Source organism: Sparus aurata, chromosome 16, assembly GCF_900880675.1.
Source record: "Sparus aurata chromosome 16, fSpaAur1.1, whole genome shotgun sequence".
NCBI classification, from domain to species: domain Eukaryota; kingdom Metazoa; phylum Chordata; class Actinopteri; order Spariformes; family Sparidae; genus Sparus; species Sparus aurata.
Window position 1 is genome coordinate 7,890,855 of NC_044202.1, and position 15,455 is coordinate 7,906,309.

Below are 15,455 nucleotides of genomic sequence, written 5' to 3' on the forward strand. Positions count from 1 at the left end.
CTGAACTGTTTCCAGGCACTCACACTGAAAACTGCATCAGGATGATGTCGCCAATAACTCTGATTGTCATGTTGGGTTTTCTGAGTCAGGGTGAGAGATTTTGAAAACATTTAGTGGAGAGTCAGTGTGTTCCTTCCACTTAATTCATGTTTAACTTGCTTCATTCTTTTTTACAAGATGTGTCATTTCTCATTTCAGAGTCTTCTGCAAACAATTTTCTGACTCAGGCTGACAAATCCAAGTCTGTTAGTCTTGGAGGGACTGTGACCATCAGCGCCACAGGGAGCTCAGATATTGGTGATGATCTCAGTTGGTACCTTCAGAAACCTGGACAGGCTCCCAAACTCATGATATATTATTCATCAGAGCTCAACTCTGGAACTCCAACTCGATTCAGTGGCAGTAGATCTGGTTCTAGCTACACTCTGACCATCAGTGGGGTTCAGGATGAAGATGTAGGAGATTACTACGCTCTGGGCTACCATAGTGATTACACGTTCACACAGTGATTCAGAGCCGTACAAAAACCTCCTTCAGTTTGACTGAAGTGAAAACGGCCTGCTGCAGGTGCAGAGGGTTGGTGAAGAGACTGTGATGAGGAGAACTGGTCCAGTGAACACAAGAGTCATCAAGCAGAACCACAATGAATCTAAATAAAACTGATACGCAGCCCTAAACTTCAATCCTTTTCAGTAAATTCGATATAATTCGTTATAAACTGATGAAGACCAGTTTTTGTTGGACTTTAACCACTGATACAAAAAAGGTACAATGACGTCTCTGTTGATAGCTGCACTAAACTGTCTCACTAAAGACAGTCCAAAGCAGGAATGACATTTTTAGTTTATTACACTTTATTGTATTCAGTAAAATGATTTCATGTTTAAAATGTAAGATTTTATATTCAGATGTCCCAAAGTAGAACCTTCTCCTGTTCTTTCATGTATAATCTCACAGCAGTTACGATGCTGAGATGATCAAGAAGATTTTTTTCACGATAAAAAAATAAAATACACATCTAATAAAAGAAACACAAAGACACTGACTCTTTATAATCCACAGTTTTATTAAATGATGATTTCATGTTTAAAGACTCTCTCTGAGAAAAACTCATGATAATCAGCAGAAGTTGAAAAGTAAAGAACATTACACTAGAATGGTACAGGTGGAGAGACAGGTGTAGAAGCTCAGGTGAGGAGAATGAGGTGAAGAAACAGAAGAACAGGAAAGGAGCTGATTGGCTGGTGAGAACACTGGAAACAGGGCGGGGCTAACAAGGCTGAAGCAGGACAGGTGTGGAGGGAGAAGCAGGCTGGGGAGGAGCGCAGGAACACAGGAGGGAAACAAAGTGGAGACAGACCACAAACATCCAGAAAACACAATAAAAGCAGACTGAAATGTCAGAACCACGACAGCTTTAGAGGAGTTGATGGTCACATTTACTTGTCTATAGGGACATGCCAGCTGTTTCACATGTTATCAGTCTCAGCTAAACTAAAGCTCAATTAAGATAACATTCCTCTTGCACACATCAAATTGCTTCAGTGTTGATGAAGTGTGCCAGCAGGGGGTGATATAGACCTGTTAATGAGGACAAAGTCATGTGAGATCATAAAGATGTGAAATGCAGGATGTTTAAAATGAGGAGAAGAAGTGTAAAACGGCTCAAAGTCAGAATTTTCCAGATGGACTTTAAACTGTCACATGATCCTCAAGATGATGAGCTGTCACTCCACCTCACCTCCTCTGTTTCTGTTTCACATGAACAGGTGTGTGTTTGCCTTCTTAGATATATTTTGCATGATTTTAATGCGTCACTGCTCCTCAGAGTTTAAGTTCTTATGTCACAGAGAGTCTGAACTGTTTCCATGCACTCACACTGAAAACTGCATCAGGATGATGTCGCCAGTAACTCTGATTGTCATGTTGGGTTTTCTGAGTCAGGGTGAGAGATTTTGAAAACGTTTGGTAGAAATTCAGTTTGTTCCTTCCGCTTTATATTTGTTTAACTTGCTTCATTGTTATTTACAAGATTTTTCCTTTTTTTCATTTCAGAGTCTTCTGCAAACGATTTTGTGACTCAGACTGACAAATCCAAGTCTGTTAGTCTTGGAGGGACTGTGACCATCAGCGCCACAGGGAGCTCAAATATTGGTGGCACTCTCAGTTGGTACCTTCAAAAACCTGGACAGGCTCCCAAACTTCTGATATATTATTCATCAACTCGCTTCTCTGGAACTCCGTCTCGATTCAGTGGCAGTAGATCTGGTTCTAGCTACACTCTGACCATCAGTGGTGTTCAGGCTGAAGATGTAGGAGATTACTACTGTATGGGTGTTGGTTCAACGTTCACACAGTGATTCAGAGCCGTACAAAAACCTCCTTCAGTCTGACTGAAGTGAAAACGGCCTGCTGCAGGTGCAGAGGGTTGGTGAAGAGACTGTGATGAGGAGAACTGGTCCAGTGAACACAAGAGTCATCAAGCAGAACCACAATGAATCTAAATAAAACTGAAACAGACTCACAGACACTCTTCAGTATACAGTTTTAAACTTCAGTGTCTCTGCACAATTTGATGCCGAAAAGCAAAATCAGCCAAGATTGATAAGAATCCATACAACATATGAATGTCTTGTTTTATCACATTATTTTTTAATGTTTAATAGAGTATATGTCATGTTGTTTCTGCATGATGAATCCAAAGTGTTTAATTCTCCACAGAGAGGAGTATCAGTTGAAGTTATAAACCATTTTATTTCTTATGACTCTTCAGAAGATACAAGACCAAACACTTCATAAAGTTATTGATCACTTCAAGCTTTATTAGCAGAAACATGAATCATCATCATGACAGTTTTTAAGCACACTCACATCAAGCTGCTGAGCTACACACATCACTCTCTAAGTTGTTGCTGTCCAACACTTTACAGCAGTGTTGTTCTCTGTCACACAAAGCTTTAGTTTCCTCTACAAACATTCAAACTCAGACTGATCAGAGCAGCAGGTGTGTTCCTCCTGCTCCCCCCACACACAGCTCCTGTCCTGGGCTTCAGCCGGCCCCTCTAGGCCTTACACTGGCTCCTGTGGAGGGACTGGGTCTGGCTGTGGTCATGATGGAGGACCTTGCAGGTGTACAGCTCTCCTTCCATCCAGCGCTCCCGGCTCAGGCTCAGGGTGCTGCTGCTGCTGTAGCGTCCGCTCCTCTCCTCCTCCGAGCTGCTCAGGACCCCCTCTGTCACCTCCGTACCGTCCACCTCCCAGCGCACCGCGGCTCCCTGAGGAGAGTAGCCGGTCAGCAGGCAGGCCAGTGTGGCCGAGCCCCCGGAGAGCTGCTCAGAGGAGGGGGGAAGCAGAGAGACGGAGGGCCTGACCATGGGGCCCGCTGGAGGGGAGAGAGGAGACACACAAGGAGCAGATTAACTTCCAGTGCAGGACAGACAGCTGGACATGAGACACTGATGAGACATGACAGAGGTTAACACTGCTGTGGATGAGCGGTGTGCATGAAACTGTGATTAGACCGAGGAGAGGAGGTGACACATGGAGGAAATGAGAGTTTGACAGATACAACTAAATGATAAAAGTTGATGTCACTTTGACTTTTAAAACAATTCATCTTCTACTGTGACACTCAGCATGAATCAATAAGGATTAGATGATAAAATGCAAAATGACTTTGGTGTAAATCTGATTCAACAATTTCTGCAATTTCAACAATTTCTGCATTATATTGTTTGATGATAAATAATTCAACCCTTCAATGATTTTCTCTTTTAAAAATCTAACATCTGTCTCCAGTTGAAGACTTTAACATCTGTCTGTTTCACTTCCTGTTCACCACTTTAAACTAACGAGCTGTGAACACAAAATACATCTTTACTGGATGTCCATAAAAACTCACTTCTGTAGATATGAATGCTGCAGCATCAACGTTAGATTTTGTATTGAACAATTGTTGGATTTTATAAATATAAAAAATTCAAAGACAATATCTTCCACTAGTGTTAGAAAGTTGCTGAGAAATGTTACAACCATAATTTACTAAAAAACAGATGTTCTTTGTAGAAATAAGAGAAGAAAATTCCAGGTATTTGTCAAATGTTATACCACATCATCAATAACACTGAAAGAATATTGATCTCAGAAAAAAGGTTTCCAAACTGAGTTATCAGACCAGCTCAATTTCTATCAAATATATCCACAACATGTAAATCATACAGAATAAATTCTTGTATATCACATTCTGATACAAAACTTTGTCTAATATTTTTAATGTTCCAGAAATAATAAAATCTCTGGTACTTACAGTTAATGATGAGTTTGGTTCCTCCACCAAAAGTGTACCACAGTGATACAAACTCATTAAGTGGCCGTACAAAAACCTCCTGCACTGTGAACAAGCATCTATCCACTGAAAACACTCTCTGATTTTCATGATAGCACAGAAATATTTACATTTGTTGAATCTACAAAGATTGTTCAATGTTATGGATTAAAATTGAATAAATAAGAATTATTTCATTCATTTTCCTTGAATTTTCTCCTCCTGACAGAGAAACAATCACAGTCTCCTTGAAACAAGGTCATTTCTTCACAGATTACATCAGTTTATACATGGTTAAATTAACATGATGCTTTTTAAATAACCATAATTTACTGGTAACTTATATTGAACACATATTAAATATATCATGGATCTCCAGTAAACCTTGTGAGTGAATGAAAGGCAGACAAACAGACATACCATACCAACCACAGTGGATACAAACTCATCCTTAAATCCTCGACTGCACTTCTAATATAAATATGTTCCTGTGTTCCATTAAGATCATAGATGGTGTAAATCCAAGCAGTGTTTCTCCTGATGTTGTGTCCCACGTTGCTTCAGTGTGCTGAGAGCAGAGAAATCATTTCCATAGAGAGGAGGCTTTGCATGGTCAGCTGATCCTCCAGTGAACTGAGAAGGTTTATAGTCCTGTGAGTTCAACACTGCAGGACTCACATCTGTCAGTCAACACAGCAGAAAGCACAACCACCATGACTCTCATCACCATCCTCATCTGGACGCTGGCCTGCTGCTGTTTTACAGGTTGGTTCACTCAGCAACATTTCAGACATGATGTGCTGCCTTTTCTCTCATTGATTTCTGCTGATAAATCAATGATTTGTTTTTGTGTGCAGGATGCAGCGGTCAGGTGACTGTGACTCAGCCTCCAGTAGTGACATCTGCTCCAGGATCCACTGTCACTCTCACCTGTAAAATAAACCCAAAGTTTTATGTTTACTCAGATGGAGATAGTAGAGTACACTGGTACCAGCAGAAATCTGGACAAGCCCCAAAATTGGTCATCAACTTGGGTAAAAATCCTACAAGTGAGTTTTCATCCCGATTCTCTGGTAGAGGAGACGGAGTGAATGCTGCGATGACCATTAGTGGAGTTCAGGCTGAAGATGCAGCAGTTTATCACTGTCAGAGTTACCACGATGGCCCAGTGTTCACACAGTGATTTGTCATCGTACAAAAACCTCCCTCAGTCAGACTGCAGAGACTCTGAGCTGTTACAGCAGGAAGCGACTGCAGCTGCTGAAGAGGAAGAGACTCTGACACAGACCACTGAACACAGAGCTGACAGGAACCTCACCAAGGACACAATACTAATTAATACGAATATATCATATTTTATACCTTTTATACATTTTTAATATCAAAATGAACATTGTTATGTTTACCAACATCCTCCAAATTCGAACTTCAAAAAGATAAAATAAGCACAACACCTTAAAAGTGAAGAAGCTCAAGTAAGGTGAATGAGATTAAGAAACAGGAGAACAGGAGAGGAGCTGATTGGCTGGTGAAAACACTGGGAACAGGGCGGGGCTAACGAGGCTGAAGCAGGACAGGTGTGGAGGGAGAAGCAGGCCGGGGAGGAGCACAGGAACACAGGAGGGAAACAAAGTGCAGACAGACCACAAACATCCAGAAAACACAATAAAAGCAGACAGAAATGTCAGAACCACGACAGCTTTACAGGAGTTGATGGTCACATTTACTTGTCTATAGGGACATGCCAGCCGTTTCACATGTTATCAGTCTCAGCTAAGCTAAAGCTCAATTAAGATAACCTTCCTCTTGCACTATTAGTTTCCTGACTGAGGACAGGGCTCAGGCTTTCTCTTGTTTTATTTAGAGAATGATGATATTTTTCTGATGCATCTTGACCTGGAGATAGAAATTAAATTCTGTGTTTTTCTCACTATAACCTGTGAAAGTTGTGTCTCACGACATCAGGTTCAGACAGCTCTGTTTTACCAACATTAAATAGGACTCTATACTATCACAAGTCACAACTTTCTACCAAGATGTCTCAACAACAGGATTTAGGTAAATAGTGAATACATTCAAAATCAGTCGAAAATCATGTCAGTTCACAGTGAGGTCAGTGTTGTTGAAGTGTGCCAGCAGGGAGTGATATAGACCTGTTAATGAGGACAAAGTCATGTGAGATTATAAAGATGTGAAATGCAGGATGTTTAAAATGAGGAGAAGAAATGTAAAACGGCTCAAGTCTACATTTTCCAGATGGACTTTAAACTGTCACATGATCCTCAAGATGATGAGCTGTCACTCCACCTCACCTCCTCTGTTTCTGTTTCACATGAACAGGTGTGTGTTTGCCTTCTTAAATATATTTTGCATGATTTTAATGCATCACTGCTCCTCAGAGTTTAAGTTCTTATGTCACAGAGAGTCTGAACTGTTTCCACGCACTCACACTGAAAACTGCATCAGGATGAAGTCGCCAATAACTCTGATTGTCATGTTGGGTTTTCTGAGTCAGGGTGAGAGATTCTGAAAAACTTTGGTGGAGAGTCAGTTTGTTCCTTCCACTTAATTTTTGTTTAACTGGCATCATTTCTCATTTCAGAGTCTTCTGCAAATAATTTTCTGACTCAGGCTGACAAATCCAAGTCTGTTAGTCTTGGAGGGACTGTGACCATCAGCGCCACAGGGAGTTCAGATATTCGTTCTGATCTTAGTTGGTACCTTCAGAAACCTGGACAGGCTCCCAAACTCCTGATATATTGGGCATCAACTCGCTTCTCTGGAACTCCGTCTCGATTCAGTGGCAGTAGATCTGGTTCTAGCTACACTCTGACCATCAGTGGTGTTCAGGCTGAAGATGTAGGAGATTACTACTCTCTGGGCTACCATGGTGATTCCACGTTCACACAGTGATTCAGAGCCGTACAAAAACCTCCTTCAGTTTGACTGAAGTGAAAACGGCCTGCTGCAGGTGCAGAGGGTTGGTGAAGAGACTGTGATGAGGAGAACTGGTCCAGTGAACACAAGAGTCAGCAAGCAGAACCACAATGAACCTAAATAAAACTGAAACTAACTCACCAACATTCTTCAGTATACAGCTTTAGACAATAAGTTCATGCAAATTCATTCACTTTCTTCATAAATAAACTGTGAATGTTAAATTCTTGTTAACTATAACCAGTGATGTCAAAAATAATTTCTGATAGTGACACAGAACAGTCTGAAATAACAACAGTCCATGTAGGAACACATTTTGTGTTGTGTACTATATCTTTAGTAATTAATCCAAATGATTTCGTAGTCAAAATGTATAATTTTATTTTTAATTGCCAGAAAGAAATTAAAAAACTCATAATTTCATGGACCTTTAAGTAGTTAATAATATCAGGAATCATACTGAGATGATCAAGGAGATATTTTTCATGATGAACATGATAACAAATAGAAACAAAAAGACACTGACTCTTTATTATTCACTGTTTTATTAAATGATAGATGAAGTTTCTCTTAGAGTGAAACTGATCATATTCAGTTTGAAAGTCAAGAAGATGAAGAAGAACATGAAGAAGATGAGTATTAGACAGCAACATGCAGACTGAAACACTGAGCAGAGAGCTGTGAAACCTGCAGAAACATGTGAACAGAGGAGATCTGGAGCTTCATCAAGATCTCTATGAAAGCAGCAGCATCATCTCCAGACAGGAAGTGTTGCTGAAGCTCTACTCTGAGCAGCGCTCAGGCTCCAGGCTTTGAGTGACGGGGCTCTGTCCATTCAGACTGGCCTCACAGCTCACTGAGCCCGCCTTCCTCCACTGGTCTGCAGAGAGGCTCAGGGCGCTGCTCCAGCTGTAGCGGCCGTCCGTCCCCAGGACCTCCGGGCTGTGTGACGCCCCTGAGGAGCTGCTGCTGCCCCCCACCTTCCAGCCCAGCCTCCAGGTGGAGGGGAAGCCCCCGCTGGACAGACACACCAGTGTGGCACCTCCCTGCTGCAGCTCCTCTCTGGAGGGGGGGAGGACGGTCAGGGTGGGCCGCACCACACCCACTGGAGGAGAGAGAGAGAGGGGGGAGGAGAGGGGGAGAGAAGACAAAGTCATGAGAGTGAAGGCTTGGTAATAAAGACACATGACAAACTGCTCATTTCTTATATTTGATCCAATCAAACAGAATAAGTTGTGCTGCTGCTGCTGCTCTCATAAATCACTCAGTATCAGACCATCAGACACACGATTCAAGTGGAAATGCAACTAAAAAGCTTCACTGATGAAGATTATTGACGACATCTTCACATGTTTTCATAATGTGTGACAGTGAATAACTCGTCCCTGTGATGATTTTCTTCTGTTCAAACTGACAGAGCTGAAACACTCATGTGAACACAGTTCAAACCTTTGTCATCTGTCTCTTTCACTTCCTTTTAACCACATGTGAAATGAATGAAGCGTGAACACAAAGATAAGCTGCATTTACTGATAAAATCATATTTGTGTTAAACATTAATACGATTTTATTCTAAAACTGTTTGAATCTTCAAAGTAAAAAACTTGAAATCAAATATAACAATGAATTTAAGTTTCGAGCATTCAACGATTACTTAACGTAAGGTCATCCTGCACATTTTTAAGCAGAAACCAATTCAAGTAATGATAAAGAAGAACATTAAAAAGTATCTGAGCAGTTTTATGTTCCATAAAGTTTTACTGAACACTGAATACATTTTGATTTCTTCAAACTTTTGTCTCAGACTGAGAGATCAGCCTCACTTCAGATAAAAAATAAACATTTTCAATAACATACAAACATTAAACTTGATCAGAATTTTGTTCAATACTTTAAAAAGTTATATTTGCTACATGTCGTATGAAATAAAAATCTCTGGTACTTACAGTCAACTACGAGTTTGGTTCCTCCACCAAAAGTGTACCACAGTGATACAAACTCATTAAGCTGCCGTACAAAAACCTCCTGCACTGTGAACAAGCATCTATCCACTGAAAACACTCTCTGATTTTTGCAGTAACACAGAAATATTTACATCTGATGAATCTACAAAGATGGTTCAACGTTATGGATTGAAAATATTGAGGAAATAAGGATCATTTCATTCATTTTTCTTGACTTTTCTTCTCCTGACAGAGAAACGATCACAGTCTCCTTGAAACAAAGTCATTTCTTCACAGTTTATATCAGTTGATACATGGTTAAATTAACATGATGCTTTTTAAATAATCATAATTTACTGATAACTCATATTAACAGATATTAAATATATGATTTATCTACAGTAACCCTGTGAGTGAATGAAAGGCAGACAAACAGACATATCATACCAACCACAGTGGACACAAACTCATCCTTAAATCCTCGACTGCACTTCTAATATAAATATGTTCCTGTGTTCCATTAAGATCATAGATGGTGTAAATCCAAGCAGTGTTTCTCCTGATGTTGTGTCCCACGTTGCCTTCAGTGTGCTGAGAGCAGAGAAATCATTTCCATAGAGAGGAGGCTTTGCATGGTCAGCTGATCCTCCAGTGAACTGAGAAGGTTTATAGTCCTGTGAGTTCAACACTGCAGGACTCACATCTGTCAGTCAACACAGCAGAAAGCACAACCACCATGACTCTCATCACCATCCTCATCTGGACGCTGGCCTGCTGCTGTTTTACAGGTTGGTTCACTCAGCAACATTTCACACATGATGTGCTGCCTTTTCTCTCATTGATTTCTGCTGATAAATCAATGATTTGTTTTTGTGTGCAGGATGCAGCGGTCAGGTGACTGTGACTCAGCCTCCAGTAGTGACATCTGCTCCAGGATCCACTGTCACTCTCACCTGCACAACCAGCCAACGTGTTAATCTGAATTGTAATGGCATTCAATGTCTGCACTGGTATCAACAGAAATCTGGACAGCCTCCAAAGCTCATGATAAAATCTATAAAAACACTTGCATCAGGAACACCAGCTCGGTTTAGTGGCAGTGGAAGAAGCTCTGCCTTCACTTTGACCATCAGTGGAGTTCAGGCTGAAGATGCAGCAGTTTATTACTGTAAGAGTTTCCATGTTTGGGTGTTCACACAGTGATTTGCCGTCGTACAAAAACCTCCCTCAGTCAGACTGCAGAGACTCTGAGCTGTTACAGCAGGAAGCGACTGCAGCTGCTGAAGAGGAAGAGACTCTGACACAGACCACTGAACACAGAGCTGACAGGAACCTCACCAAGCACACAATACTCATTGATAATTGAATACTGTCATGATTACCAACATCCAACAATGTTCATTTTCACCTTTCATTTTCAAGATATGAAGTAAGCTAAATATATGAAAAGTGTATCACATATAAACCCAAATATACAAAACCCTCTTACATAACTTTAAAATTATTCATTCAACATTTACAAAAGTGTACTTTTTCGCTTTCTTTTTGACTGATATCACTCTTATATCAAAACATTAGCAGTCGGTTATCTTAGCTTTGCATGAAGGCTGACAGTAGGGGCACACAGTTTGCCTGGCTCGATCCAAGTGTTAGAAAGTCTATATTTACATTGAAATGACCAAATATTAACAAACAAAAACCCTGACACAGGAACAGGCAGACAACTCCACAAACACTGAACTGAAATCTGGACTTACAGTTTTTCTCGATTGCTAAGACACATTTCTTGAAAGCTTCTCTCCTTCTCTCTAAACTGTGAACACAAACCCCAATTTTCAAGCTACACTCACAAAACCTCAGACTCTTCTTGCAAAACCAAACTTTCACCTCAAAACAGTTCAATCTGTGCCCAAAACTGAACTTTGTTGTCAAATCGTGCCCCAAGTCAATCAAAATTAAAAACACTCCTGAGCAGTCACTAAACACTACATAGAAAAATAGAAAACACAATGCTCAGGACATGAAGCTGAATGCATGTTGCAAAACAAAAAACCTGTGCATTTAGCACTTGTACAAAAAGACAAAAAACAGAAATCTTGTGCATTTACAGTACACGTAGCACTTGTACAAAACAAACAGAAATCGAATGCATTTGCCACTTGTGTACAGTAAGCCCATGTAAAAAATAAAGTACAAAAATATACACATAAGTGCATTTCTCAGCCACAGCATCATGTCTCCGTACTGGGTCAGGCCACAGGACCTCATCCACATCACATGCCACATTTTGCCTGGCCAGGCAACGGGGGAAGAAACCCCTGGCATGCCGTATCCAGGCTTGGCATGCCTCCACACCTATGTCACCACAGGCTAATTCCATGGCTTGGAGGAGACCACCTCGACCACCTCGACCACCTCGACCTCCTCTCACACGAACTCTTCCTCTCAGATTTCTATCCATTGTAGTGCCTCACAAACCAGTGCTCTCTGAACTGGCTTTATATATTCCCTCACATCATTAGCCACAAGTGTGATCAATTTTGAGTTGTTGTGTTCAAGTGGTGACACCCGTGCTTATATTGTGTTTGACTTTTGCCACCTGTGCTCACCATTATGCAGCACAGGTGCATCACAATGAAAATGTGTTGGGAAGTTGTGTCTAAACAGGTGAAAAGTGCTCATGGTTTTGCCAAAAGAGTGATTGATTCAATCAGTGGGTTCAGGCAACAGAGAAATTGGTTGAGACAACAGGGTTTAGTGTTTTAGCAATTGAGAAAAACTGTAAATGGAAAAGAAACTAATGATGTAATGAGGTGCAGGTGGAGAATGAGGTGAAGAAACAGAAGAACAGGAAAGGAGCTGATTGGCTGGTGAAAACACTGTGAACAGGGCGGGGCTAACGAGGCTGAAGCAGGACAGGTGTGGAGGGAGAAGCAGGCCGGGGAGGAGCACAGGAACACAGGAGGGAAACAAAGTGCAGACAGACCACAAACATCCAGAAAACACAATAAAAGCAGACAGAAATGTCAGAACCACGACAGCTTTAGAGGAGTTGATGGTCACATTTACTTGTCTATAGGGACATGCAGGCTGTTTTACATGTTATCAGTCTCAGCTAAGCTAAAGCTCAGTTGAGATAACCTTCCTCTTGCAGTATCGGTTTCCTTCAATCTTGATGAAGTGTGCCAGCAGGGGGTGATATAGACCTGTTAATGAGGACAAAGTCATGTGAGATCATAAAGATGTGAAATGCAGGATGTTTAAAATGAGGAGAAGAAATGTAAAACAGCTCAAAGTCTAAATTTTCCAGATGGACTTTAAACTGTCACATGATCCTCAAGATGATGAGCTGTCACTCCACCTCACCTCCTCTGTTTCTGTTTCACATGAACAGGTGTGTGTTTGCCTTCTTAAATATATTTTGCATGATTTTAATGCATCACTGCTCCTCAGAGTTTAAGTTCTTATGTCACAGAGAGTCTGAACTGTTTCCATGCACTCACACTGAAAACTGCATCAGGATGATGTCGCCAATAACTCTGATTGTCATGTTGGGTTTTCTGAGTCAGGGTGAGAGATTTTGAAAACGTTTGGTGGCGAGTCAGTTTGTTCCTTCCACTTTATTTTTGTTTAACTTGCTTCATTGTTATTTACAAGATTTCTCATTTCTCATTTCAGAGTCTTCTGCAAACGATTTTGTGACTCAGGCTGACAAATCCAAGTCTGTTAGTCTTGGAGGGACTGTGACCATCAGCGCCACAGGGAGCTCAAATATTGGCAGCTATCTCAGTTGGTACCTTCAGAAACCTGGACAGGCTCCAAAACTCCTGATACATTCTTCATCAACTCGCTTCTCTGGAACTCCGTCTCGATTCAGTGGCAGTAGATCTGGTTCTAGCTACACTCTGACCATCAGTGGTGTTCAGGCCGAAGATGTAGGAGATTACTACTGTATGGGTGTTGGTTCAACGTTCACACAGTGATTCAGAGCCGTACAAAAACCTCCTTCAGTCTGACTGAAGAGAAAACGGCCTGCTGCAGGTGCAGAGGGTTGGTGAAGAGACTGTGATGAGGAGAACTGGTCCAGTGAACACAAGAGTCATCAAGCAGAACCACAATGAACTTAAAACTGAAACAGACTCACAGACACTCTTCAGTATACAGTTTTAAACTTCAGTGTCTCTGCATAATTTGATGCCAAAAAACAAAATCAGCCAAGATTGATAAGAATCCATACAACATATGAATGTCTTGTTTAATCACATTATTCTTTAATGTTTCATAGAATGTCATGTTGTATCTGCATGATGAATCCAAAGTGTTTCATTCTCCACAGAGACGGGTATCAGTTGAAGTTATAAACCATTTTATTTCTTATGACTCTTCAGAAGATAAAAGACCAAACACTTCATAAAGTTATTGATCACTTCAAGCTTTATTAGCAGAAACATGAATCATCATCATGACAGTTATTAAGCACACTCACATCAAGCTGCTGAGCTACACACATCACTCTCTAAGTTGTTGCTGTCCAACACTTTACAGCAGTGTTGTTCTCTGTCACACAAAGCTTTAGTTTCCTCTACAAACATTCAAACTCAGGTTGATCAGAGCAGCAGGTGTGTTCCTCCTGCTCCCCCCCACACACAGCTCCTGTCCTGGGCTTCAGCCGGCCCCTCTAGGCCTTACACTGGCTCCTGTGGAGGGACTGGGTCTGGCTGTGGTCATGATGGAGGACCTTGCAGGTGTACAGCTCTCCTTCCATCCAGCGCTCCCGGCTCAGGCTCAGGGTGCTGCTGCTGCTGTAGCGTCCGCTCCTCTCCTCCTCCGAGCTGCTCAGGACCCCCTCTGTCACCTCCGTACCGTCCACCTCCCAGCGCACCGCGGCTCCCTGAGGAGAGTAGCCGGTCAGCAGGCAGGCCAGCGTGGCCGAGCCCCCGGAGAGCTGCTCAGAGGAGGGGGGAAGCAGAGAGACGGAGGGCCTGACCATGGGGCCAGCTGGAGGGGAGAGAGGAGACACAGAAGGAGCAGATTAACTTCCAGTGCAGGACAGACAGCTGGACATGAGACACTGATGAGACATGACAGAGGTGAACACTGCTGTGGATGAGCTGTGTGCATGATACTGTGATCAGACAGAGGAGAGGAGGTGACACATGGAGGAAAGGAGAGTTTAACAAATACAACTAAATGATAAAAGTTGATGTAATTTTGACTTTTAAAACGATTCATCTTCTACTGTGACACTCAGCATGAATCACTAAGAATTAGACGATAAAATGCAAAATGACTTTGGTGTAAATCTAATTAAACATTTACTGAAATCTTTATATCTGCTTTATACTGTTCGACAATAAATCATCCCTTCAATGATGATGATGATGATGATGTTTAAAAATGTAACATCTGTCTCCAGTTAAAGACTTTAACATCTGTCTGTTTCACTTCCTGTTCACCACTTTAAACTAACGAGCTGTGAACACAAAATACCTCTTTACTTGTATGTTTATAAAAACTGACTTCTGTATATATGAATGCTATGGCATCAACGTTAGATAATATATTGAACAACTGTTGAATTTACAAATAGAAAAATAATGAACATATTTGTTCTGATTATTAGAAAGTTGTTGAGAGAATTGTAACAACCAAAGCTTACTAAAAACAGATGTTTTTTGTAAAAATAAGTAAAAGAAAAGTCAAGGCATTTGTCAAAGACCATAACACATGATCTATAATTCTAAAAAAATATTAATCTCAACACAAATGTTTCCAAACTGAGTTACCAGACCACCTCAATTTATATCAAAAAATGGTCACAACATAAATTAAATAGAATAAATTCATGTTCATCACTTTCTGATACAAAACTGTCTAATATTTTTAATGTTTCAGAAATAATAAAATCTCTGGTACTTACAGTTAATGATGAGTTTGGTTCCTCCACCAAAAGTCCACCACAGTGATACAAACTCATTAAGTGGCCGTACAAAAACCTCCTGCACTGTGAACAAGCATCTATCCACTGAAAACACTCTCTGATTTTTATAATAACACAGAAATATTTATATTTGTTGAATCTACAAAGATTGTTCAATGTTATGGATTAAAAATATTGAATAAATAAGAATAATTTCATTCATTTTTCTTGACTTTTCTCCTCCTGACAGAGAAACGATCACAGTCTCCTGAAACAAAGTCATTTCTTCAAAGTGTATGTATCAGTTGATACATGGTTAAATTGACATAAT

General features: G+C 40.9%; 7 gene segments (V, D, J or C); 4 read left to right on the top strand and 3 right to left on the bottom strand.

Moving 5' to 3' along the window:
• LOC115566363 (Ig kappa chain V region Mem5-like) overlaps positions 1-15,455 on the top strand; it is a 57,545-nt gene continuing 42,090 nt past the window's right edge. Inside the window, 2 exon segments of the V gene segment in view lie at positions 1-90; positions 199-500. Coding sequence covers positions 42-90; positions 199-500 — 351 coding nt within the window.
• LOC115566372 (Ig kappa chain C region, B allele-like) lies at positions 2,797-3,509 on the bottom strand. The segment is given in 1 exon segment: positions 2,797-3,509. A coding segment is annotated over 1 exon segment (312 nt).
• LOC115566368 (immunoglobulin lambda variable 3-25-like) lies at positions 4,978-5,646 on the top strand. The segment is given in 2 exon segments: positions 4,978-5,089; positions 5,182-5,646. Coding segments are annotated over 2 exon segments (378 nt in total).
• Positions 6,775-7,482, top strand: LOC115566365 (Ig kappa chain V region 3547-like). The segment is given in 2 exon segments: positions 6,775-6,840; positions 6,927-7,482. Coding segments are annotated over 2 exon segments (360 nt in total).
• LOC115566367 (Ig lambda chain C region-like) lies at positions 7,788-9,581 on the bottom strand. The segment is given in 1 exon segment: positions 7,788-9,581. A coding segment is annotated over 1 exon segment (405 nt).
• LOC115566366 (Ig kappa chain V region 120-like) lies at positions 12,499-13,401 on the top strand. The segment is given in 3 exon segments: positions 12,499-12,598; positions 12,680-12,774; positions 12,883-13,401. Coding segments are annotated over 3 exon segments (465 nt in total).
• Positions 13,616-15,450, bottom strand: LOC115566373 (Ig kappa chain C region, B allele-like). The segment is given in 2 exon segments: positions 13,616-14,202; positions 15,125-15,450. A coding segment is annotated over 1 exon segment (312 nt).